Below are 23,010 nucleotides of genomic sequence, written 5' to 3'. Positions count from 1 at the left end.
AAAGGTATTTAATCAGTGTTTGAGTGGATTCATAGCAATGGTACTATTTTTGAGCATTTGTAGTGGGTAAGACTCTCTGGAATGTGCTTTTCCTACTTAGTGTCATTGGATTCTCCCTCCCCCTGCCTTTTTTTTTTTTAAGGAAACATTTTATTGGGGGCTTACTGGATTGCCATACAGTTATGACTTATGGGTACAATTTCTCATCTCCTTGTGACAGATGTCTGCAAAACATTCTTCCAACTTAGGCGCCTTTCCATCAGTAGTCTGTGGATTCTTATAGCAAGTCTTTGACTTCCCTAACCCCTCAGCACCTTTTGACTGGGTAAGAAACTGAAGTTGTTATCTGCAGTGAGAGTCTAAACCTGGGTGATTCTCCTCCCAAAGTCCCAGCCGCCCTACTCACCACACCAGGGCACAAACATGAGTGTGCGGATTCACCTGGAGGAGGGCCTCCTGCAGACGCTGCACTCCACCCCAGGTGCTCGGAGGAGCTGCAAAGAACACAGGTGGGATGACCAGGAAGCCAGCCTAGTGGGTAGAGTCCAGGACTTGCATGTTGGAAATTTCTGGTTTAAACCTTGGTGCTGCAAAGGTCAAAGTTGTACTTTGGCTTCTCTGTCTTTTCTCTCTCTTCCATACAGTTTATTTAACATTTTTAACGCTATGGGACAGGGAGAGATTGAGAGGGAGAGACAGAGAAACACCTGCAAACCTGCTTCATCACTAGTGAAGTGCCCCTCCCCCCATAAGTAGGGACTGGGGACTTGAACCTGGGTCCATGAACACTGAAATGTGTCTACTCAACCTAGTATGCCACCGCCTAGCCCCAGGATATGAGAAATTCTAAGAAAATACTTATTCACTGCCAAGTCACATTTCAGATTTCAAACTTTTGTGATAACAATTATTTATTTTTAATTTTCCCATCAAAAAGGTAAACTGGTGTTGTATGCTTTACATTGGGTTGTTCTAGATCTCCCCCGCCAAGAAAATTGGATCAGTCCTGCTATTTCGCAGGCCCGCTTGGCCCCGCCCAAAAAGGGGGGGGAGGGAAGAGGCAGCAGAGTTCTGTTTGGTGATTAGTTTGTCTTAGTTTATAAATCGTTGTTCCTGAATAAAGAAATACAGCTTCCCTGCCCAGCCGTACGTCTCTGGTCGTCTCTGTTACCCGCCCGTGAAGCTAGCCCGGCCAGCTGGAGCCGCCGAATTTTAACAACAAACTGGAAAGTAAGCAAGATTGATAATCAAATAGGGCTAAAATGTGTATTTTGATTTTCAGTTTCTAACAGAAGAAGACATTTAAAGATCAAAGTCACCCCTCAAGAATTTCAGGATGATGGGCGCAAATACAATGATTTTAAGAGGAATATTGCTTCAGGTTTGTCATCCATTCTTTTGACCCTAGGAAGAAAAAAATAGTGTTTACTTCCACAAATTTTCAAATAAAATAGAGTGTTACTTCTGATATTTCATTTGGACTATTTTTTATGTCACAGGAACCCAAGAAAGGATGACTTTAGTCAGATGTCATGGTACCAGTTAAGGATTTAAGAGGAAACTCCAGAGAGAACAAAAAGGTGGCAGTGGTGGTGGAGGGGGTGGTAAAAAGTTATATAAAAGAAAAACATAGATAGTAAAATTTCTGGCACAGGTATAAAACAGTCAGGAAGAACCATCCATTTTGAGGACAGGAGCTGACTTAAGGACGTGGGGAATCTTCACGTTTAGTATCTCTTTTGGTCACTTGCTATTTGGTTTGGTTCAGATTGGCTTGGGACTTTTCAAAAATTCACATAAGGTTAAAGGGCACTTTCTGATATCTTAGAGGGGGCAAGACCTTAAACTGATTAGGAGAGAGACAGGTTTGCTGTGCAGCTATCAACCGCCAGGTCCCACATGACTCAGTGGCACTTAGTTCATGTTGTAACATAAAAGGCTGGTGTTAGCTCTACTACACATGTAAGAAACCTTAATCTAGGGCTGAGAGGTGGTGCAGCCAGTTGAGCACACATGGTACAATGCTCAAGGACCTGGACTCAAGCTCCTGGTCTCCACCTGCTGTGGGGAGACTTCATGAGTGGTGAAGCAGGTCTTCTTCTTCTAGCGTTTGCCAGTCAACAGCATCAGGTTGAGCCTGATGTAAAGTTTCGAGACCTCCTTTGAATCTGGAGAGGTGGCAGTCGTTGACTATGTGGGTCATAGTCTGTCTGTAGCCGCAGGGGCAGTTCGGGTCATCTCTGGTTCCCCAGCGATGGAACATAGCATCGCACCGGCCATGGCCTGTTCGATAGCGATTGAGGAGGGCCCAATCATAACGTGCTAGGTCAAAGCCGGGTAACGCTTGCAGGGGTCTGTGATGAGGTGTTTGTTCTTTACCTCAGCTGACTGCCAACTCTGTTTCCAAGAGTCTGGAACAGAGAAGTTCAGTGTAGGCATAGGGGACCAGATTGGGTGACGAGACGTCAAGCGTTGGACAGGGTGGGCGAAGATATCCGCGTATATTGGCAGGTCCGGTCGAGCGTAGACGTGGGAAATGAACTTAGATGATGCCACATCCCGACCAATATCTGGCGGGGCCATGTTGCTAAGAACTGGCAGCCACGGAACCGGGGTGGAACGGATGGTTCCAGAAATTATCCTCATGGAGGAATATAATTTGGAATCGACCAAGTGGACATGGGGGCTATGGAACCATACTGGGGCACAGTATTCTGCAGTGGAATAGCATAATGCCAGAGATGATGATCGTAGTGTGGAAGCGCTCGCGCCCCATGAGGAGCTGGCCAGTCTTGCAATGATGTTATTCCTCGCGCCCACCTTTGCTGCAGTTTTTATGAGATGTTTGTGAAATGACAGAGTGTGATCGAGAGTAATGCCAAGATAGACTGGCTGGGCTTCATGCCGGATTCTCGTATCGCCAAGCTGCACATTAAGCTCACGCGAGGCCGAGGCATGGTGTAGATGGAAAACAGATGAAGCAGGTGAAGCAGATGTGCAGGTGTTTCTCTTTTTCTCACTCTTTCTCTGTCTTCTCTTTCAAATTCTCACTGTACTATCAGAATAAATTTAAAAATATATATTTTTTAGGGAGTCGGGCGGTAGCACAGAGGGTTAAGCACATGTGACACAAAGAGCAAGAACCGGAGGAAGGATACTGGTTCGAGCCCCCGGCTCCCCACCTGCAGAGGAGTCGCTTCACAGGCAGTGAAGCAGGTCTGCAAGTGTCTATTTTTCTCTCCCCCTCTCTGTCTTCCCCTCCTCTCTTCATTTCTCTCTGTCCTATCCAACAACAATGACATCAATAACAATAATAACTACAACAAAAAAAAATCAAGGGCAACAAAAGGAAATAAATAAATGCTTTGAAAAAATTTTTTAAAAAAACTAAAAAAAATTTTTTTTAAACAAAAGAAACCTTAAGCTCAGAGACCTAAATACCAGTTTGCTCCAGGCTATTCAGTTGGTAAGTGACAGAGGAAGCAATTAAACCTCAAGCTGCCTGACTTCAAAAGGCCTGTGTGTGGCATTCTTGAAACTTCTTAAGTCATGTTGAAATTAAGTCTTCTACAACACACCTCTCTCTGGTCCTTGGTATGGGACTTCAAGTCTACTTTTCTCTGTATTCTTTCCTGGAGATTCTTTTTGATTCCATGGCCATAATAGACTCCATTAATCATAATATTATAATTGCATACTATAATTAATCATATGCACTTAGTATTGACATGATGGCATATACAAGATATTATAGATTAAATATCTAGGAAAGAGATGTTTTTCAAATATGGTCTGCGAATCAGTGAGTAACTCTATTTTTGTGGACATATTGTTTCTAGTGTCTAGTAATTCTCAGTTTCTTGCAGTAAACACAACAGCCTTCCCAGTGACTTGTTAGTGTGGCTGGGAGAGAGAGAGAGAGACACAGAGAGAGAGAGAGAGAGAGAGAGAGGCGGGGGGGGGGGGAGATGATCACTGGAAGAAACTTCTTTTTTTAAAAAAAAAATTTTAGAAACATAATGATTCTAAAAAATTAAAATCGTTCTTCCCTGTGGAAGAAACTTCTATTCCAAAGCCCAACTGAGACACGTCTGGAAAGGCCTCTCAGTGGCCAGTGTCCTGGGCTGTGGAAGCTGCAAAGATCCAGTCCCAGCTGCCTCATTCCAGGCCAGAGGTGTCTGCAGCTATTAGCCCCCAGCCCTTTACCCTCATCCCTTCCTCTGCTTCTCTTCTCTCTTTCTCATGGGAAGTGATAGCAAGCAAGCATTTGTGGGGAATGGAGGATAGAGTCCTAGTCTGAAACACTCACTAGGATAAACTCAATGGTCTTTACACTTTTTGTGTGTGTGTGTGTGTGAGTATAAAAGATAGAGACTTCTGATTACTACTCAGATCCCTGCTATTTCAGTGGAACAAAAATGTCTTTGCTTTCAAAAGAGTTCTTATTTGTTATGAATATAGCACAGTTAGATTTTTGTTTTAAAATATATATTCCCAGAAATATCTGAGATTAAGAATGATGAGCCAAGGAAGTAAACCCCCACTAGGATATTCTGTTTAATTATTATTATCATTATTTTTTTTATTATTATTTTTGACCCGAGCACTGCTCAGCCCTGGTCTATGGTGGTACTGGGGATTAAACCTAGGCCCTCACAGCTGCAGGCATGGAAGTGTTTTTTTAACATGAAAGACATGTATATGTATATGTATATGTATATGTATATGTATATGTATATGTATATGTATATGTATATATGTAGAGAGAGAGAGAGACCAGAGCCCAGCTCAAAGCCTCAGGCCTCAAGTCATTTACATAACCATTATGCTGTCTCCCTGGCCCTTTCCCTCTGGGATATCTTGTATGAAAACATTAAAGTGGGGTCTGGGAGGTACCTGCTCATGCAGTGGGCTGTGTGTCTTCCAATGCATGGCCCAGGTTTGTGTGTAGGCACCACATGGGAGGGCTTCAGAGCCAGAGGAAGCTCTTGTGCACTTGTGTCCCTGTCTCACTCTTTGGTAGAAAAAAGGTTGAGGGAGACGGGCGGTATTGCGGCAGGTTAATTGCAGGTGACGCAGAGCACAAGGACCGGAGTAAGGATCCCGGTTCGAGCCCCCGGCTCCCCACCTGCAGGGGAGTCGTGTCAGAAGTAGTGAAGCAGGTCTGTAGGTGTCTATCTTTCTCTCCCCCCTCTGTCTTCCCCTCCTCTCTCCATATCTCTGTCTTATCCAACAATGACGACAACAATAATAACTATAACAATAAAACAACAAGGGCAACAAAAGGGAATAAATAAATAAATAAAATTAATAAAAAAGAAAAAAGGTTGAAAAAGTTGATCTTGGAATAGTGAAATTGTGCATGTGTTAGGTGCTTGTGGTGCAAAAAAAAAAAAAAAAAAAGATTACATTGAGTGCATTTGAAGAGAAAACATGTTGAGGGCCACCATGCTTTGTAAACACAGATAAAAGGTTAAAGGTTCTTAGGTGGCTAAACCATTCCCACCTCTTGCTTCCTCTTTGCTAAAACACCATACTTTTAATACTCTGTAACTTCTCTGTGCTGACATAGATTAATCCAGCTAATGCTCCCAGGCTATGGGGGTACACATGTCAGTCTAACTTCCTCTCTGAGTAAGTGGTGATCATCCTTGGTGTGATCCACTAACTAAGGAAAAGGCAGACACCCCGGAGAAGCCAGCTCCCATTCCTGCAAGAGGAAAGACCATCCTTGTCTGTGAGAGTCATACACACACATACACACACACACACACACACACACACACCGACTGCAAGGTTGCTTGAACTGGGTAGGTGACAGATGGCCTCAGAGGTGTGGCCCAGTGACAGAACTTGAGCTCAGGACACTGAGAGAACCAGGATAGGAATAAGTCCTGAGCTAGCATCTTCATCAGTGAAACAGGGATATGAGGCTTTCATCAGGAATGAGGGAGGGAGGGGCACTCTTGAGAGCGCCTACCATTCTCCTTTTTTAAAGTATTATGTTATGTTAACTGGCTAGAGATAGAGAGGAATCAAGGAGGCAGGGTTAGGTAGAAGGGGAGGGGGAGAAAGACACTAAGAAATGCACTAAGTCATTGAAAAAAAACACTGAGCTGTACATATGATAAGGAGATATTTTTCTTTCATTAAGAAAAAAATTAAAAGCACAACAATAAATAATGAAAGGAAAACGTATAAAAGCCATTCTGGCTCCTGTAGGAGAGGGGTGGCCAGTAGCTGCAGGGGACAGCTGCAATCTGTCCTTTCCCATCACTTGATTATTTACTGGACCAAGAATGCAGACAGTCTCAGCTATGGTTGTTTGGCATTGTTGATTTCTCCACTGAGATTCTGGGCTGTGTTTGTTTTCACTCTGTGCTTAGTCTTAAGCCTGAAGGGTCACATCAGCATGTTGTCTGGCATCACTCAAGCAGGGGGCTTCTAACCAGCCCCTCTCCTGCTGAGGGACCCTGAAAATTCAGAAGGGTCACTGTCTCCATCAGCTTGGAATGGTTATAACAAACTGCTGTAGACTGGGTGGCTTAGATAACAAACATTTCTTTCCTTCTTTCTTTCTTTTTTATTTTTTTTATTATCTTTACTTATTTATTGGATAGAGACAACCAGAAATTGAGAGGGAAAGGGAAGGTAGAGAGGGAGAGAAACAGAGAGACACCTGCAGCCCTGCTTCACCACTTGGAAAGCTTTCCCCTTGCAGGTGGGGTTGGGCCTTGAACCAAGGTCCATGTGCATTGTTACATGGGCACTCAGCCAGGTGCACTACTACATGGCCAGCTAAACATTTCTTTCTTTTAGATTTATTTACATGTGGAGAGAGAGAGAGAGAGAGAAAGAGAGAGAACCAGATCATCATTCTGGCACAAGCATTGTCAGGGATGGAACTCAGGACTTCATGTTAACAAGTCCAATGCTTTATCTACTGAACCATCTCCTAGGCCACAAAAATAAACATCTACTTTTCATGGTTCTGGCCCACAGTCTCCATAGTCAAGGTGCTGGCAGGTTCAGTGTGAGCTGAGTGCCCTCTTCCTCATTTCCTGAGGGTGCCTCTGGGTGCAGACTCTAGGGGGTGGAGAGAACGGGTGCACTATCCCTCACCTCCTCAGGATGAACAAATTCACATCATAGGCTCTGCCCTCAGACCTCACCCAGACCTAACCACCTCCCAAAGATCCCCCTCTTAAAATATCCTCAGAGTGTGTGGGTTAGGACTTCAATATGACTTTATGAGCAGGGGCTTATGTGTGCGTGTGTGTGTGTGTGTGTGTGTGTGTGTGTGTGTGTGTATGGGGGGGGTGACATGGCCATTCTGCCCATAGTACTCACAGTGAATGGGTGTCAAGATCAGCAAACCCTTTACTCTTCTTTTAAATATTTCTTTCTTTAGTTAATTTCTTCCTTTGATTGGTTTGATTGATTGATTGATTGATTGATAGGAGAGGAACAGAGGAAAATCAAGTGAGGGGAGGAGGGAGGGAGAGAGAGAGAGAGAGAGAGAGAGAGAGAGAGAGAAAGAGAGAGAGAGACCTGAAGTCCTGCTTCACCACTGGCAAAGTTTCCTTCCTGCAGGTGGAGAAGGGGGCTTGAACCTGGGTCCTTGTACTTGATGACATATGTGCGTTCAACCCAGTGTGCCACCACCTGGCCCTTCTCTCTACCTTTCTCTAAGAAACCAGGACCTTGTGGAGTAGTGATTCCACCGGCATGCATTTTTCATTCTTTTAAGATTTTATTTACTTGTAATGAGTGATATAGAAGTGGGGGAAGGGAGAGAGAGAGAGGAGACAAAATGTCACTCTGGCACATGCACTACTTGGAATCAAACTCAGGACCTCCTGCTTGAGCATTCAAAGCTTCATCCACTAGGCCAATGGCTCTCTCTTTTCCTTTTCTTTTTGTTTTCTTTCTTCTTTCTTTCTTTCTTTTTTTGCTGTTTTTTTTTCTTTTACCTTTTCTTAGTAGTGACTTAATATTATTTACAAATTATGGTACAACAGTATAATTCCATACCATTCCCACCATCAGAGTTCTGTGTCCCTCTGTTGGAAACTGCAGGAGCTCTCCGAAGGTCATAGATGTGGGTTAACTATTATATATATATATATATACACAATTTGCTTATTTCTTCCACAATATTGCCCTGTCTTCTCCTGAGTCAGACCTATACCCATTGCCACATCTGAATGTCCTTTTTCCCCTCTTCTCTCTCTGGGTCCTCATGGTATTGGAGTTTAGAACCCTCTGGTCATCTTCCCGTAACATTTCTCCCCCTTTGGGAATATGGGATCAAAATTCTTTTTTTTTTTTTTTTTTGCCTTCAGGGTTATTGCTGGGGCTACAGTGCAGGAGTCCACTGCTCCTGGAGGATTATTTGTTTCCCCTTTTCGTTGCCCTTTTTTTTTATCGTTGTTGTGGTTATTTTTATTGTTGTTATTGGTGTCATTGTTGGATAGAACAGAGAGAAGTGGAAAGAGGAGGGGAAGACAGAGAGGAGAGAAAGATAGACACCTGCAGACCTGCTTCACCACCTGTGAAGCGACCCCCGTGCAGGTGGGGAGCCAGGAGCTCAAAATGGGATTCTTACACCAGTCTTTGTGCCTCGTGTCATGTGCTCATAACCAGCTGCGCTACCTCCCTATCCCGCCAATTCTTTTACGGGGTGCAGAAGGTGGGAGTTCTGGCTTCTGTAATTGCTTTTCTGCTGGACATGGATTTTGTCACGTCTATCCATATCTCCAGGCTGTGGAGTAGGGCTCTGGAGAAGTGAGACTCTGAGACACATTGGTGAGGTCATCTGCCCGGGGAAGTCAAGATGGAATCATGGTAGCATCAGCAACTTGGTGGTAGCCCTCTTTTTTTCATTCAGTTAGGGAGAGACACCAAAGCTTTTCATGGTGCCAAGATACATCTCAGGAGTTTAAGCACTCTAACCCAGGCCTGGGCTATGGGGCTCCATGCACTTTTCCCAGTGAACTCTCACTCCTGCCCTCTTTCAAGCATTTCTCCATGTGGTCTGGGCTGGACACCAGCAGACTGCATGTCACACAGTGTCCCCAACTGCATCTTCTTCCTTCCTGTGACTTCATCCCTCTGTGTGATGGTTTCTGGGGGTGAATCATCAGAGGAGTGTTATGTTTTCCTGAGGTCCTAAGAATAGAGCCCTGTGATGGGGTTAGTGCCCTTCTAAGGGACTCTGCTCTCTGCAGGAGAGCACAGTGAGAAGACAACCCCCACTGAGCCTGGAAGTGACTGGACCAAACACCTTGCTCATTCCTTAGTTTTGGACTTCCAGCCTCCATCACTATGAGAAATCACCAGAATGTCCTTTAAACACTTCTTTTTCTAAACTGTTTTGCTATAGTAATTCCAGCTTACTAAGACACAAGGTAACTTAACATCTACAAAACAAAAAAGGAACAGCAGGAAAGAAATGCCCTTTGAATCACTTCTTTCTTTTTTAAAAATTGTTGTTGTTGTTATTGATGTCATTGTTGGATAGGACAGAGAGAAATGGAGAGAGGAGGGGGAGACAGAGATGAGTCGCTTCACAAGCTCACTGCTTGTGAAGCGACTCCCCTGCAGGTGGGGAGCCGGGCGCTTGAACTGGGATCCTTGAGACTGTCCTTGGGCTTCACATCACGTGCACTTAACCTGCTGCACTACCGCCCGACTCCCTGAATCATTTCTTAAAGCATGTTTTGGGGACTTACAGAAAAATAAATGTTTTCCATAATGGTATTAACCATTATAGCCAGAACAAGAAATTTTATAGAATTTCTTTCTATAAAACAATACAGTGCAGCATAATAACTAATTTCCTTGACTCTTCCTTTTGGGCCTTCAGTGTCTTCATTTTCCCATAAATTTCTGTAGCTTTGTGATCCAGGAGGTGGTGCAGTGGATGAAGCATTGAACTCTCAAGCATGAAGTCCTTAGTTCAATCCCTGGCAGCACATGACCATAGTAATATCTGGTTCTTTCTCTCTCTCTCTCTCCCCCCGTCTTTCTCATTAATAAATAAATAAAATATTTTTTTAAAAAAGAGACAAATTAAAAAACCTTTCTGTAGCTTTGAGTTTTCTAGCATGTGCTCTATTTAAATAAGTTGATTTTTAATTTTCAGTATGTGGATGTCTCTTGAAAGCATTTCTAGTGTTTTATTTGTATATGAAGAAGTGTGGCTCAGCATTATACTTTCCAGTATTTATCCTAGTTTTTAATGAATCTTTAAAATACTTCTTTTATTTTTCAGTTTGTAGAAAACCAAAAACATGATGTAAGAGGTTCATTAAATCTAGAATCACTATGTAGATCCTGTACTATAACAATTGTCCTGGCTCTCCTTCTAGGAAGGTTTTGTGCTTTCTAGAAATTTACTAAATAATACTTTTATTTTATTCTGTGGAAACCACACCTAATCTAGGTGAGATAAGACTTTACCCTGGGGGCCTATGTGGTGGCACACCTGGTAAAGCGCTCACATTGCTGTGCTCAAGGAACCAGGGTTTGAGTCCCTGGCCCCCACTTGCAGGGGGAAAGCTTCACGAGTGGTGAAGCATGGCTGCAGGTGTCTCTCTGTCTCTCTCCCCTCTATCTTCCCCTCCCCCTCACAGTTGCTCTCTATCTCTATCCAGAAATAAATAAATAAATAAATAAATAAATAATTTTTTTTTAAAAAAAGACGTTACCTTGTTGGGGAGGCAGCATAGTGCTTATGCAAAATGCCTTTCCTGCCTGAGGCTCTGGGGTCCCAAGTATAATTCTCAGCACCACCATCAGCCAGAGCTGAGCAGTGCTCTGGAAAAGAAAAGGAAAAGAAAGGGAAAGGGGGAAAAGAAGGAGAAAGAGGAGGATGAAGATGAAGAGGATAATGAGGAGAAGGAAAAGAAGAATTTTCCTGGCAACATGCACTCCTTATTGATGCGGTAGTGGCTTATTTATTAAAACAGAAAATCATATATCATTAAGTCAGTCACTCCTCACTAGTAAAACATGCTGGATAAAGAGGTCATTCTGGATAAAGAGGTCCTAAATCATCCAGAAACACTCACCACAAACAGGCTGCTTTTGAAAGTTATCTAGAGCTTTCACTCCAATTGCTCCTATTTTATGCAGATGGGAAAACTGTTATGTCTAGGAGTGATATGAAGGGGGAGGTGATTATCCAAAAGGCTTTCATGCCTGAGGCTCTAAAACCTGAGGTTCAGTTCCCTGAACCACCATAAGACAGAGCTGAACTGTGCTCTAATAAAAAACTTTGGGGGGGGGATTACTGGGGGAAGCACAACTGGTCGAGTTCACATGTTACATACACTGCACAAGAACCCAGGTTCAAGCTGATGGTCCCCACCTGCAGGGGGGAGACTTCATGAGTGGTGGATTAATGCTGCCTGTCTGCCCCCAATAAATAAAATAAGATAAACATCTTTATAAAAATTATAAGTGACACACAATCTGGCACCAGGAAGGGACTATCATTCATCAGAATCTCTTGGAAGAGTGCCCACTCCCTGCTTCTGACATGATCATGCTTCACAAGCTGTCCTTCAGTGCTGCAGGAGTCTCTCTGTTCCTCTCTACCTCTCTCTCCCCTCTCACTTTCTCTCTCCCTTAGCAAAGAAAAGGAGGGAAAATGGCCACCTGGAACAGTGGATTCATTATGCAGGCATTGACCCCTAGTGATAACCCTGGTGGACAATAATAAAATAAAATTAGAAAATAAAATAAGAAAGACCTAGTAAATATTAGCATATCAGACTGTTTCTTGAGATCATCCACTTGGGTAAGCAGGAGGACCCAGGCCCAGCCCTGACTCACGTTCACGTTTCCTGTCCGGAGCAGCCTCGCGGCAAATCCAAGGAGCACCGCCAGGGACACGCAGAGTGTGGCCACGCTCAGAAAAAGGTCCAGGACCTGCAGGGCCAGGTGGTAGGCTTCATAATTCGGGGGATCCACGCACAGGGTGGGGTACCGGGTGTAGGGGAAGGGGAAGGCCACGGCATAGCCCAGGTAGTTGGTGCCGGCAACTCCAGAGAGCGAGTAGAAGCAGTAAGGGCCGAGCAGGATGGCCTCCAGAGCCACAGCGAAGTGCAGAGGGCTGCCCAATGTGCTCAGGGCTGAGAAGGCCAGGCTGGCCTCCCACTGCAAAGAAGGGGAAATAGCCGTCACCCTGGAGCTCAGTCAGGCCTTTTAGCAAGAAAGACCAGATGCAGGGCACTGGTCTTTCCTACTGGAAAGTGAGGGGGAAGGGCCACCTTACATCTCCAGGTTCTACTAGTCTCCTCAGGTAGAACAGAAGAACTGGCCTCCCTCTGCTGGCCTGTGCTGATAGTCAGTCCTGGGGGTGTGGGGCAACTGAAGATGAACCCCCAGGGCCCCTGCCTGTACTCAGTATGTCAATGACCAGACCATACCCCTGGGAGCTCCAAGATGGATAGCTCACACTTAGCCCAGACCTAGCTTAGTTTTTAATTTCTTCTTTATCCTTTCCAAATGTTAGTGGTTTACAGTTTAGCTGTTGATACATGGATAGAGTTTTTCATCTCCCCAAGACAGGTGTCTGCAAAACCGTCTCACCCCAACTTAACTCCTTTCCCTCCATCTTGCACCAGGACTCCCTCCCCTTCACTTTCCTTTCCCAGAGTCCTTTGCTTCAGTGCAAAACATCATACCCTGTCCAAATTTTTCTCTGTGATTTCCCTTTCTGTTCTTGTTTCTTTCTCTTAAAAAATTTATTTATTCCATTTTAATGAGAGTTAGATATAGAGAGAAAGACACCAGCTCCCTGTTCAGCTCTCTGGCTGATGGTGGTACTGGGGATTGAATGTGGACCTCAGAGCCTCGAGCATGAAAGTCTTTTGCAGAACCACTATCTATCTCCCCACCCTTGCTTTTGTTATTTAAGTTCCATTTATGAGTAAGATCATCTGGTATTTATCCTTCTCTTTATGGTTTGTCTCACTTCAAGCTCCATCTAAAAGCCAAATTGTATTTTATTAATTTTTTTAATCATCTTTATGTGTTTATTGTCTAGAGACAACCAGAAATCAAGAGGGAAGGTGTGATAGAGAGGGAAAGAGAGAGAGAGACATCTGAAGCACTCACCACTTGCAAATCTTTCCCCCCTGCAGGTGGGAACCAAAAGGGTCTTTGTGCTCATCCAGGTTCGCCACCCCCTGGCCCCTGTATTTTAATCAATTACTTTTTTAGGAGAGAGTAAAACAGAGTAGAGAGAATGCCATTTTTCTAGCTAACCCTAGAATCAGAATTTGAACCAGATCGTCAGGTAACTCAAGCCTACATTAATGTTGGAGAAGTACTGAACTGACTACAGGAACACATTCAACGAGGTAACTTTCCCTTTTTTATTTTATGTATTTATGTACTTTGGATAGAGACAGAAAGAAAGGGAAGGGGGGAGGGAGAGAGAGACCTGCAGCACTGTTCTACTACTAGTGAATCCCCCCCCCACAGGGGCTTGAACCTGTGTCCTTGTGCATGGTAATATGTTCGATCAACTGGGTATACCACCACTCAGCCCCAGAGGTAACTTCTCTTTCATGGGATTATTTGCTTCTCTGCTGTTGAATAATGGGAGATTCTAAGCTTTCATCCTCTTTGGGAGGCTGGAGTGAGATCCCAAATGGAGGAAGCGGAAATAAACAATACAATTATTGAATGGTAAGAGTTTGAACTGTGCTTGTGTGTCATTTTTTTTCCCATAAACACAAAATGAAAAATTGTTAACAACAACAACAAATAATAATAAAAGTGTTGGTATGGCATGGATGCATAGGATAAATAGATTTACTTATAATAATCTCTTATAATTTGCTGCCATAAGATATATACCAAACTGTTATATGAGTCTTCAATTCAGGGTTGATGGAACAGCTCATCTGGGCCATGTGCTCCTCTGCCATGTGTTTGACCCAGGTCTGAGCCTAGCTCCCACCACACTGCTATGTCTCTTTCACTCTTTCTTTCTGCCTTCTCTGTCTCTTTGTAGAAAAAGAAATCCCCCTTCTTTTTTGGGGGATGGGGTGGGTGAGTGGGTGTTAGGGAGACAGCATAATGGCTCTGCAAAAGACCTTCCTGCCTGAGGCTCTGAGATGCCAGGATCAGTTCCTAGTACCACCACCCCTCAGAGCTGAGCAGGAGTCTGGGGAAACAAACAGCAAGAACAACAAAAACTTTACAGTGACCAGGTAATGGGTTACCCCATAAAGTGCACAGGTTACCAGTCACAAACACCCAGGTTCCCACCTGCAGGAGGGAAGCTTCAGGAGTGGTGTATTTACCAGGGGTCTGTGGGTCCATTTTCTGTGGGCCAGCACTAGAAGCACACCTCCCGTGACAGCCTGTGAAAAGATGGGAAAACGGGTTCCATGGTATAACGGTTAGCTCTCCGGACTCTGAAAAGAAGATGGCACGATGAAGCCCTGCCCTGAAAGGATCCGATTAAGAGCTCAACAACCTTCCCACGACCGGGCCAGAACCTCAGGTGGAGAACGGCTTTACAGCTTGGCCGAGTGCACTAACAAAATGCACCACCGCCCAGCCTCCCAAACCACTTCATCTTTATTATTCCGTAATGAAGAGGTTCCTACTTTGGTTACCGAGGTCACCTGGGCATACATCCTGGGGGTGAATAGGAAGTGGAAAGGGATCCAGGGGTGAACACTGAGGAAGAGGAGGAGGAGGGGATAAGTAGGAAATGTGCAGGGTGACCAGCTTAATAGATCAAAATTCCTTGGTAACTGAGAGGCTTGCGAAGGGGTGGCAGTAGGCCTGAGAGGGTCTTGACTGGGAAGTCACTGCCTAGAGCCCAGAGCCCAGAACCCAGAGCCAGGACCAGGGCCTCCAGCCTGCTGTGGAACTTTGTTGCAGTGCAGACTGCCTGACCCAGAAAGAGTCAAAGGCTACTTTTCACAAGATGGCACGGAAAATATATGCACAGTGCCTTGTCTGGAGCACTACTGCTGGGTGAAGGGGGAGTCACCAGCCTCTCTAGGACTGGAAATGGGCTGAAGAGCAGAAGGACAGTACACTGTTTTGCCACGTGTCAGAGGAAGGCTGGAGCCCAGGCCCCACCACAGTGGAGGAGGTGTCAGTGCTGTGGTTTCTCTCTTTCTCTCTTTCTCTCTGCTGCTCTGGCACTGTCTGATAGTGTCATCCCAGAGTGGTGAAAGCCTGGGAAGAAAGAGAGAGAGAAAGGAAGAAAAGGAGGGAAGGAAAGAGGAAAGGAGCTATGAAGGGAAGGAGGGAAAGAAGGAGGAAGGAAAGCCCCTTGTCCCCACCTGCAGGAGGGAAGCTTCAGGAGTGGTGGAGTAGGGCTGTTGGTGGCTCTCCCTCTCCCTCTCCCTCCTTCTCTTTCTCCCTCTCTTTTGACATAATATACATAGATATTTAATCAGTGTTTATTCTAAAAAATCTATTTATTATTGGATAGAGACAGAAGGAAATTGAGAGGGGAAGGGAAGATAGAGAAGAAAAGAAAAAGAGAGATACCTGCAGCTCTGCTTCACCATCCTGCACAGCTTTACCTCTGCAGGAGGGGACCAGGGGCTTGAACCTAGGGTCTTGCGCATATAATGCGTATGCTAAACCAGGTGCACCACCTCCTGGTCCCTCTATCTCCCTTTCTGGCTCCCCTTTCTCTTATTTTCTCTCTGTCTTTATCCCACATAAATAAGTAACAAACAAAAATACTTTTAAAAATAAACCAAATAAACTCACATGAATACATGGGCCAGGGAGATAGCATGACTTCATATTTATTAAAAATGGTTCTGCAAATGACTCTCCTGCCTGAAGCTTTGAGGTCCAAGGTTCAGTCCCCAGCACCACCATCAGCCAGAGCTGAGCAGTGCATTGGTAAAAAAATAAATATATTAATAATAATAATAATCTACACAACTACATCATTGATCTATAGCTCAGGTTTCCCAGGATGGAAGTGGAGCTCAGTCCCCTAGTGATTTCCAAGCTATATACATTCTAACAGCTGTTGCCTTTAAGTAACCTAGTTCACTCATTCTAGGAAAACTGTTGTGCATTTGTCTGCGAGGCTAGGGCCAGGAGAATCTGAGCATCAGTTATTTGTGAACATTTTAGCAAGCCTGCAGTGAAATGCATACAGTAAGTATAAAACACTCTGCCACTTGTTAAAAACAAAACCAAAAAAATAAATAAATAAACAAAGAAAAAACAAAAACTCCATCTTCCACATCTGCAAGGAGACAGTCATTTGCCACAGGAAATGCCAAGGTGATCGACACGTACAGATTGCCTTTGCATGAGAGAAAGAGACACTCTGTCAGGCAAGCTGAGTGGAGACTGCTGAGGACAACTGTGGAGTGAGTCACAGGCCTTTGGAAGTTGGCCCTGCTCAGATCGAGTTCTGGTTTGCTGAGAGAGAGAAAATAGTCATGCTGTTCCAAATGTAGCCATGATGGAAGGAGTGGGCACTCTGATGGCTTTCCTTCTTCTGAGGGCTTTTTCCTGTTGCTGTATAAATACCAACCTGACCTTTGGTCTTTGCAACATAATCAGAGTCCAACTGGGTAAGCGTTTCTGCACGACCACGCTGGACAGCCTTGGATTCACTCCATCATTCAGCAATATTTATTAAGCATCTAGTATGGGGAATCTGCTGTGTACTAAGTGCTGAAGATAAAGGAATGAGAAAACAGAAGAAAGAAAGAAAGAAAGAAAGAAAGAAAGAAAGGAAGGAAGAAAGAGAAGGAAAAAAAGAAAGGAAGAAAAGAAAGGAAAGAAGAAATAAAGAAAGAAAAAAGGAAAGAAAGAAAGAGAGAGAGAGAAAGAAAGAAAGAAAGAAAGAAAGGAAGGAAGGAAGGAAGAAAGAAAGATACTATGCAGCTATCAAGAACAATGAACCCACCTTCTCTGACCCATCTTGGACAGAGCTAGAAGGAATTATGTTAAGTGAACTAAGTCAGAAAGATAAAGATGAGTATGGGATGATCCCACTCATCAACAGAAGTTGAGTAAGAAGATCTGAAAGAGAAACTAAAAGCAGGACCTGACCAAATTGTAAGTAGGGCACCAAAGTAAAAACCCTGTGGTGAGGGGTAGACATGCATCTTCCTGGGCCAGTGGGGGGTGGGAGTGGGCAGGAGGGATGGGTCCCAGTCTTTTGGTGGTGGGAATGGTGTTTATGTACACTCCTAGCAAAATGTAGACATATAAATCAGTTGTTAATTAATATGAGAGGGGGAAAATCAGTTGTATGTCTCAAAGTTTCTCAAAACACAAACTGAATCTTTTTAATATATAGGCTGTGTATTTGATATTCGGACTCTCTCAAAAGCCTAGACCAAGTAGATTAGAAGCATCCAATAGCACAGCTATATACAAGATACTGGGTACTGTACAGCAAACCATAACAAAAGGACTTTTCAAAGTTAATCCAATTACCAAATAATGTGATGATAACATTAACTATCAATTGTCTTTTTGAACCCTAAGACAGCAGGAACCTCACATCTCCACTATAGAGCCCCTACTTCCCCCAGTCCTGGAACCCTTGGATAGGGCCCACTTTCCCGTATGCGTCTCCCAATCCAAACCAAATAATATTGCATCCGCCGATCACAACCTAACCAATGCAACAATTGCCACCTCAACATGCTTCACCCCAGACTGTGTCCAGAGATTTCACATGTGGAATGACAACCCTTCGGCTTCATTACTCGGGTGATACCTTTCCTTTTATAGTACACTCTAATTTCATCTCAGGTAGTTCACTTTCTAACAAAGTCCCATAACCTAGATATACACCAGTTTCTGTGAGAGAGAGCTTATGTTCACACGTATCCACAAACTACTGCAAAATATATACCTGAAAGCAGAAGTACATTAGAGTTTGTAGTGAGTACCTCCCTAACACTTCCTCTCCACTATTCCAAACTTGGGATCCATGATTGCTGAACAAATTGTTTGGCTTCGTATGTTAACTCTCTTTTCAATCACCAGGTTCCAGATGCCACCAGGATGCTGACCAGGCTTCCCTGGATTGAAGACCCCACCAATGTGTCCTGGAGCTCAGCTTCCCCAGAGACCCACCCTACTAAGGAAAGAGAGAGGCAGACTGGGAGTATGGACCGACCAGTCAACGCCCATGTTCAGCGGGGAAGCAATTACAGAAGCCAGACCTTCTACCTTCTGCAACCCTCAATGACCCTGGGTCCATGCTCCCAGAGGGATAGAGAATGGGAAAGCTAGAGAATGGGGAGGGGGTGGGTTATGGAGACTGGGTGGTGGGAATTGTGTGGAGTTGTACCCCTCCTACCTTATGTTTTTGTTCATTAATCCTTTCTTAAATAAAAAATTTAAAAAAAAAAGAAAGAAAGAAAAAGAAAGAAGCCTGTGCTTTTGATAAGTGACACATAATTGGATTTCCAACAAAAACTTGACTTAGTAAAAAGAAATTGTGGCTGGGCAGGGGAGACAGCATAATGGTTATGCAAACAGATTCTCATGCCTGAGGCTTCTAAGTCCCAGGTTCAATCCCCCGCACCACCATAAGCCTGAGCTGAGCAGTGTACAGAAGGCAGACCTCCCACTTTCTGCACCCCATGAAGAGTTTTGGTCCATACTCCCAGAGGAGGAAAAATGATAGGGCAAGATGGCCAGAGGGCTCTGGACTTCAATCCCACCATGACCTTGAGAGAGAAAGGGAAAAAAGGAAGGACATTTGGAAGTAGGAATGGGTGTAGGTGTGACTTAGAAAGGAAGAGAAAGCAAGACCATTAAAAAAAAAAAAACAGGGGGCGGGGGAGACAGCATAATGGTTATGCAAACAGACTTTCATGCCTGAGGCTCTTAAGTCCCAGGTTCAATCCCCCGCACCACCATAAGCCTGAGCTGAGCAGTGCTCTGGTGTTTCTCTCTCTCTCCTCTCTTAATCTCTCTCAAAAATAAAATTAATTAAAAAAAAAAACAGGGAAAAACATATATATTTGTAGAAATAATAGTTAACCCATATCTGTGACCTTGGGAGAACTGCAGTTTCCAATGGAGGGAATGGGGACACAGAACTCTGGGGGTGGCAACAGGGTGGAATCATAACCCTATTATTTTGTAATTTTGTTGATCAATATTAAATCACTAATAATAATTTTTAAAAATGTAATAACAGGGCATATGATAGTGCATTCAGTAGAGTGCACACACTACTATGTCCAAGGACCTCAATTTAAGCCCCTGCTCCACACCTGCAAAGTGGAAGCTTCACTGTGCAGTAAAACAGGTCTGCAGGTGTCTCTCTCTCCCTCTCTCTCTCTCTCTCTCCCCCTTTCCTCTAATTTCTCTCTGTCTCTATCAAAAAGAAGAACAAAGAAGAGGAGGAAGAGAAGGAGGAGGAGGACAAGGAGAAGAAGAAGGAGGAGGAAGAGTAGGAGGAGGGTGAGGAGAAGAAGGAGAAGGAGGAGGAGAAGGAGGAGGAGGAGGAGGAGAAGAAGAAGCAGAAGCAGAAGAAGAAGCAGAAGAAGAAAAAGAAGGAGGAGGAGGAGGAGGAGAAGAAGAAGAAGGTGGAAGGTGGCCACTGGGAGCAGTGGACGGCAGACACTGAGCCCCAGAAAATAACCCTGGTGGCAATACAAACAAAAAGTAGTAACAGAGACATATCCTAAGGTATGCTCCTATTCTCTGTAGAATTTTGCCATCTTTGAATTGTTGGAAGAAGTATAAGGGTGTAAAATTTTGTCTCCTCTTCTTTCCAAAATATTTGCCTATTATCATTATTTTTACTTATTCGTTATTATTTTTTACCAGAGCACTGCTGAGCTTGGGCTTATGGTGGCACTCCCAGAACCTTTAGAGCCTCAGGCATCAGTCTCTTTGCATAACCATTATGCTATCTCCTCAGCTCCCCAAACTCTCCACCCCCCTACACACTTGATTCCCTTCTTCCTTGAGTTTCTCAATTTATATAATTGAGCATTTTCCTACCAAAGCTCCATTCCAGAGGGGACAGGCAATCCAGACGTTCCATCCTATGAACCACAGCTTGTAGGAGAAGACAGGGAAAAAAGCCATCACTCCAGAGACCATGCTGAGAACCCCCAGACAAAGGAGTGCCCAGCCAGCAGCCTGGTACAGGCCCTGCATCCTCCTCCTTGAGTTGGGTCCTGGGACTCAAAGCTGTTTTGTTACCCAAATGGGAGGGCTTGACAGGCCTTAATAAACATGCGTTTCTTAGAGACAGTAGCCAAGGCACATGTAGACTGTTGATCTACTTGGAAACAAGACTCTACTTCTTTCACCAAAGAGAATAGCATAATCCTTGACTTTATTTAGCACAAGAGATACCAATACCAGCTTGCTTCAGAGAGAGAGCAATTCTCTTTTTTTTCCTCTTCGTTGGGTTGCAGCCTTCATTCCCTTTATTCTGCACTGTGGTTGGGAGTGACCACTTGCTGACTTAATCAGATTTAGAGGCTTACTGACAGAGCTAATTGTAGCTCAACTCAATTTGCTTGGTTTATTTATTTATTTGTTATATGACAGAGAGAAATTGAGAGGGGAGGGGAGATAGGGAGGGGGAGAAAAAGAGAAGAGAAACACTTGCAGACCTGCCTGTGAAACTTCCCTGCTGCAAGTGGGGCTTCTGACACTTGGTAATGTAGCCAGGTGCGCCACTGCCCAGCCCCCTCAGCCTGCTTGTATGGTTCCAGCATCAAGCCAGCATCCTCTGTGCTTCATCCAGCTACACTCTCAGCTCCATTTTCCACATAGCAAAGTAGAAACAAGCGCTCACGTCCCTTCTTACTGCCCTTGATGTCCATGATTTCAAGCAGAAAATGAGACCTCTTTCCTCTCTTCAAAGTGGAATTCTGGTGTTATTTGTGAATTGTTTTATCTTGATTAAGCTATGAATAGGTGTAAGCTTCTGTATGGGACTTTTCATCAAACCAATTTCCCCTCTTACTGTTTTTTAAAAAAATTTTTTTAATGTGGGAATCTGGGGAATGTTATGAATGTACAAACTATTGTATTTACTGTTGAATGTAAAACATTAATTCCCCAATAAAGAAATAAATTATTAAAAAAAAAAAAAAAAAAAGCAAGAACTGCAAAAGCTGAATAAGGGCAAGAGACTGGCAAACTTTAATGATGACTCTTTAGTCATTGTCAGGCCACCCCATCAGCTAGGGCCCTATTTGGAGAGTCCTGAGATTCCCAAATAGACATGATGGGCCTAGACCTCAAATAAATCCCTCTCTCCATTGTTATCGATCATTTCTATCAGGAACAGCACAATAGACCCCTTTGTGGGCCCCCATAGGACCTTGCCCTCAACTTGGATCAACAATGGTAGAGAATGTTTCATCCTCTGAAGAAAGGCTGGACAATATACTCTATGCTACACCTGAGGAAGATGGGTCCTGATATTGGGGCAGCTTGGAACGTTCCTACTTATGACCACAGAATGTGAGCCCAGATCTACAGGGATGCAGAGGTCACATAGGCTCCTAAGCTGAATGGGGCCCAGATCACATCAAATTGATGGGGTTTACAATCAACAATATTTATACCCCTTTCCCATATTTGGGAGCTACTCTCTTCCCTGATCCAGCTTTCTGGTCCTTCTGCCAGCCATGATATCACCCCCTCAGATAATAATTAGGATCCACCTGCATATCAGATTTCAGGCTCAGGCAAAAAAACCAAAAACAAACAAACAAACAAAAAAACCAGTATAGCCACAGGCCCTTTGGAATATAACTAAAATATGCTTACCAGCTACCTACAAAGTGGAGGGCCCCCCAACTCTTCCTTTGCACTATTCCAGCCTTTGGGTCCATGATTGGTCAACAATTTGTTTGGCTTTGTATGTTAATTCTTTTTTCAACCACCAGGTTCCAGATGCTAGCATGATGCCAACCAGACTTCCCTGGACAGACAACCCCACCAATATGTCCTGGAGCTCTGCTTCCCCACTAGGGAAAGAGACAGGCAGGCTGGGAGTATGGAGCAACCTGTCAACGCCCATGCTCAGCAGGGAAGCAATTACAGAAGCCAGACCTTCCACCTTCTGCATCCCACAGTGACCTTGGGTCCATACTCCCAGAGGGTTAAAGAATAGGAAAGCTATTAGGGGAGGGGATGGAATACAGAGTTCTGTTGGTGGTAATTGTGTGAAGCTGTACTTCTCTTATCCTATGGTTTTGTCAATGTTTCCTTTTTATAGATAAATTTTTTTTTTAAAGTAAAAAAGAAAAAAGGGAGCTGGGCAGTGGCGCAGCGGGTTAAGCACACATGACATGAGGAAAGTGCACCTTCATCAGCTCCAGGCTCCCCACCTGCAGCGTGTTCACTTCACAGGTGGTGAAGCAGGTCTGCAGATGCCTTTCTCTCCCCCTCTCTGTCTTCCCATCCTCTCTCCATTTCTCTCTGTCCTATCCAATAACAACAGCAATAACAACAATGACGACCATAAACAACAAGGGCAACAAAAGGGAATTTTTTTTTCAATTAAAAAAAAAAACTTAAAAAAATTTTTTTTTAATGAAATTTAATGAGTGAGTCAAGCCCAAAGATAGAAAAGTAGCTGTAAAATTCACTTTCAGGAATGCTTTATTACTTGAAAAAAAGTTGATCTTTAAGCCCTTATGAACTGTCAGCAAGTTTTAGAGACTGGGCATATATATAAATAAGCAACTGCCAAAGTTCATGTTTTAATTTCTCCAGTCTTTGAGAAAGTGGTGCTTATTGTTATACTTTGGAATGCTCAGAAATGTCTTGAAAACAGAGATCACTTTCTGAAGCTGTCTGAATAATGCTCCTATTCCATAATATGACTTTCCTTTAAATAAGATGGTGAAAAATCATTTCAGGAATGGAAACATAGTGTGTTTGAACAGGGTTTTGGAATTAGTTGGGGCTAAGATCCTGCTGTTTCCACTTCCTCCAGGTATGTATTCTTGGGCACTTTTTAGGTGTACTTCTTTGAAGAAGAAA

The 23,010-nt window shown here is 43.9% G+C and overlaps 1 protein-coding gene across 3 annotated transcripts; it reads right to left on the bottom strand.

Moving 5' to 3' along the window:
- Window positions 1-1,226: 1,226 nt before the first annotated feature.
- TMEM212 (transmembrane protein 212) lies at window positions 1,227-20,159 on the bottom strand. Of its 3 annotated transcripts, none has more exons than XM_060170978.1 (4): window positions 19,999-20,159; window positions 14,325-14,384; window positions 11,842-12,165; window positions 1,227-1,404 (listed from the first exon to the last, which is right to left on the bottom strand). In XM_060170978.1, exons 1-4 carry the CDS (start codon window positions 20,155-20,157, stop codon window positions 1,387-1,389), a joined length of 561 nt encoding a protein of 186 aa, XP_060026961.1. In that variant the 5' UTR covers window positions 20,158-20,159; the 3' UTR covers window positions 1,227-1,386. The 3 variants fall into 3 exon arrangements, with proteins under 3 accessions (XP_060026961.1, XP_060026960.1, XP_060026962.1); XM_060170977.1 differs by lacking the exon at window positions 1,227-1,404 and adding an exon at window positions 6,313-6,473; XM_060170979.1 differs by lacking the exon at window positions 1,227-1,404 and adding an exon at window positions 6,313-6,473 and having other exon boundaries at window positions 14,290-14,384; window positions 19,999-20,078.
- Window positions 20,160-23,010: the final 2,851 nt, after the last annotated feature.

This window comes from Erinaceus europaeus, chromosome 14, assembly GCF_950295315.1.
Source record: "Erinaceus europaeus chromosome 14, mEriEur2.1, whole genome shotgun sequence".
Classification (NCBI taxonomy): Eukaryota; Metazoa; Chordata; class Mammalia; order Eulipotyphla; family Erinaceidae; genus Erinaceus; species Erinaceus europaeus.
Note: the sequence above shows the minus strand (reverse complement) of the source record. Positions and strands in the feature narration are given on the sequence as shown.

Bases quoted from the DNA above. Each gene is read 5' to 3' on its own strand.
- TMEM212 (XM_060170977.1), bottom strand. From the start codon at position 20,157: ATGCAGGGCCTGTACCAGGCTGCTGGCTGGGCACTCCTTTGTCTGGGG. The intron at 14,385-19,998 runs GTAGGAAAATGC...ATCTTTTCACAG, and splicing joins CCCTCTGGAATGGAGCTTTG to GCTGTCACGGGAGGTGTGCT. The intron at 12,166-14,324 runs GTAAATACACCA...CCTTCTTTGCAG, and splicing joins AATGGACCCACAGACCCCTG to TGGGAGGCCAGCCTGGCCTT.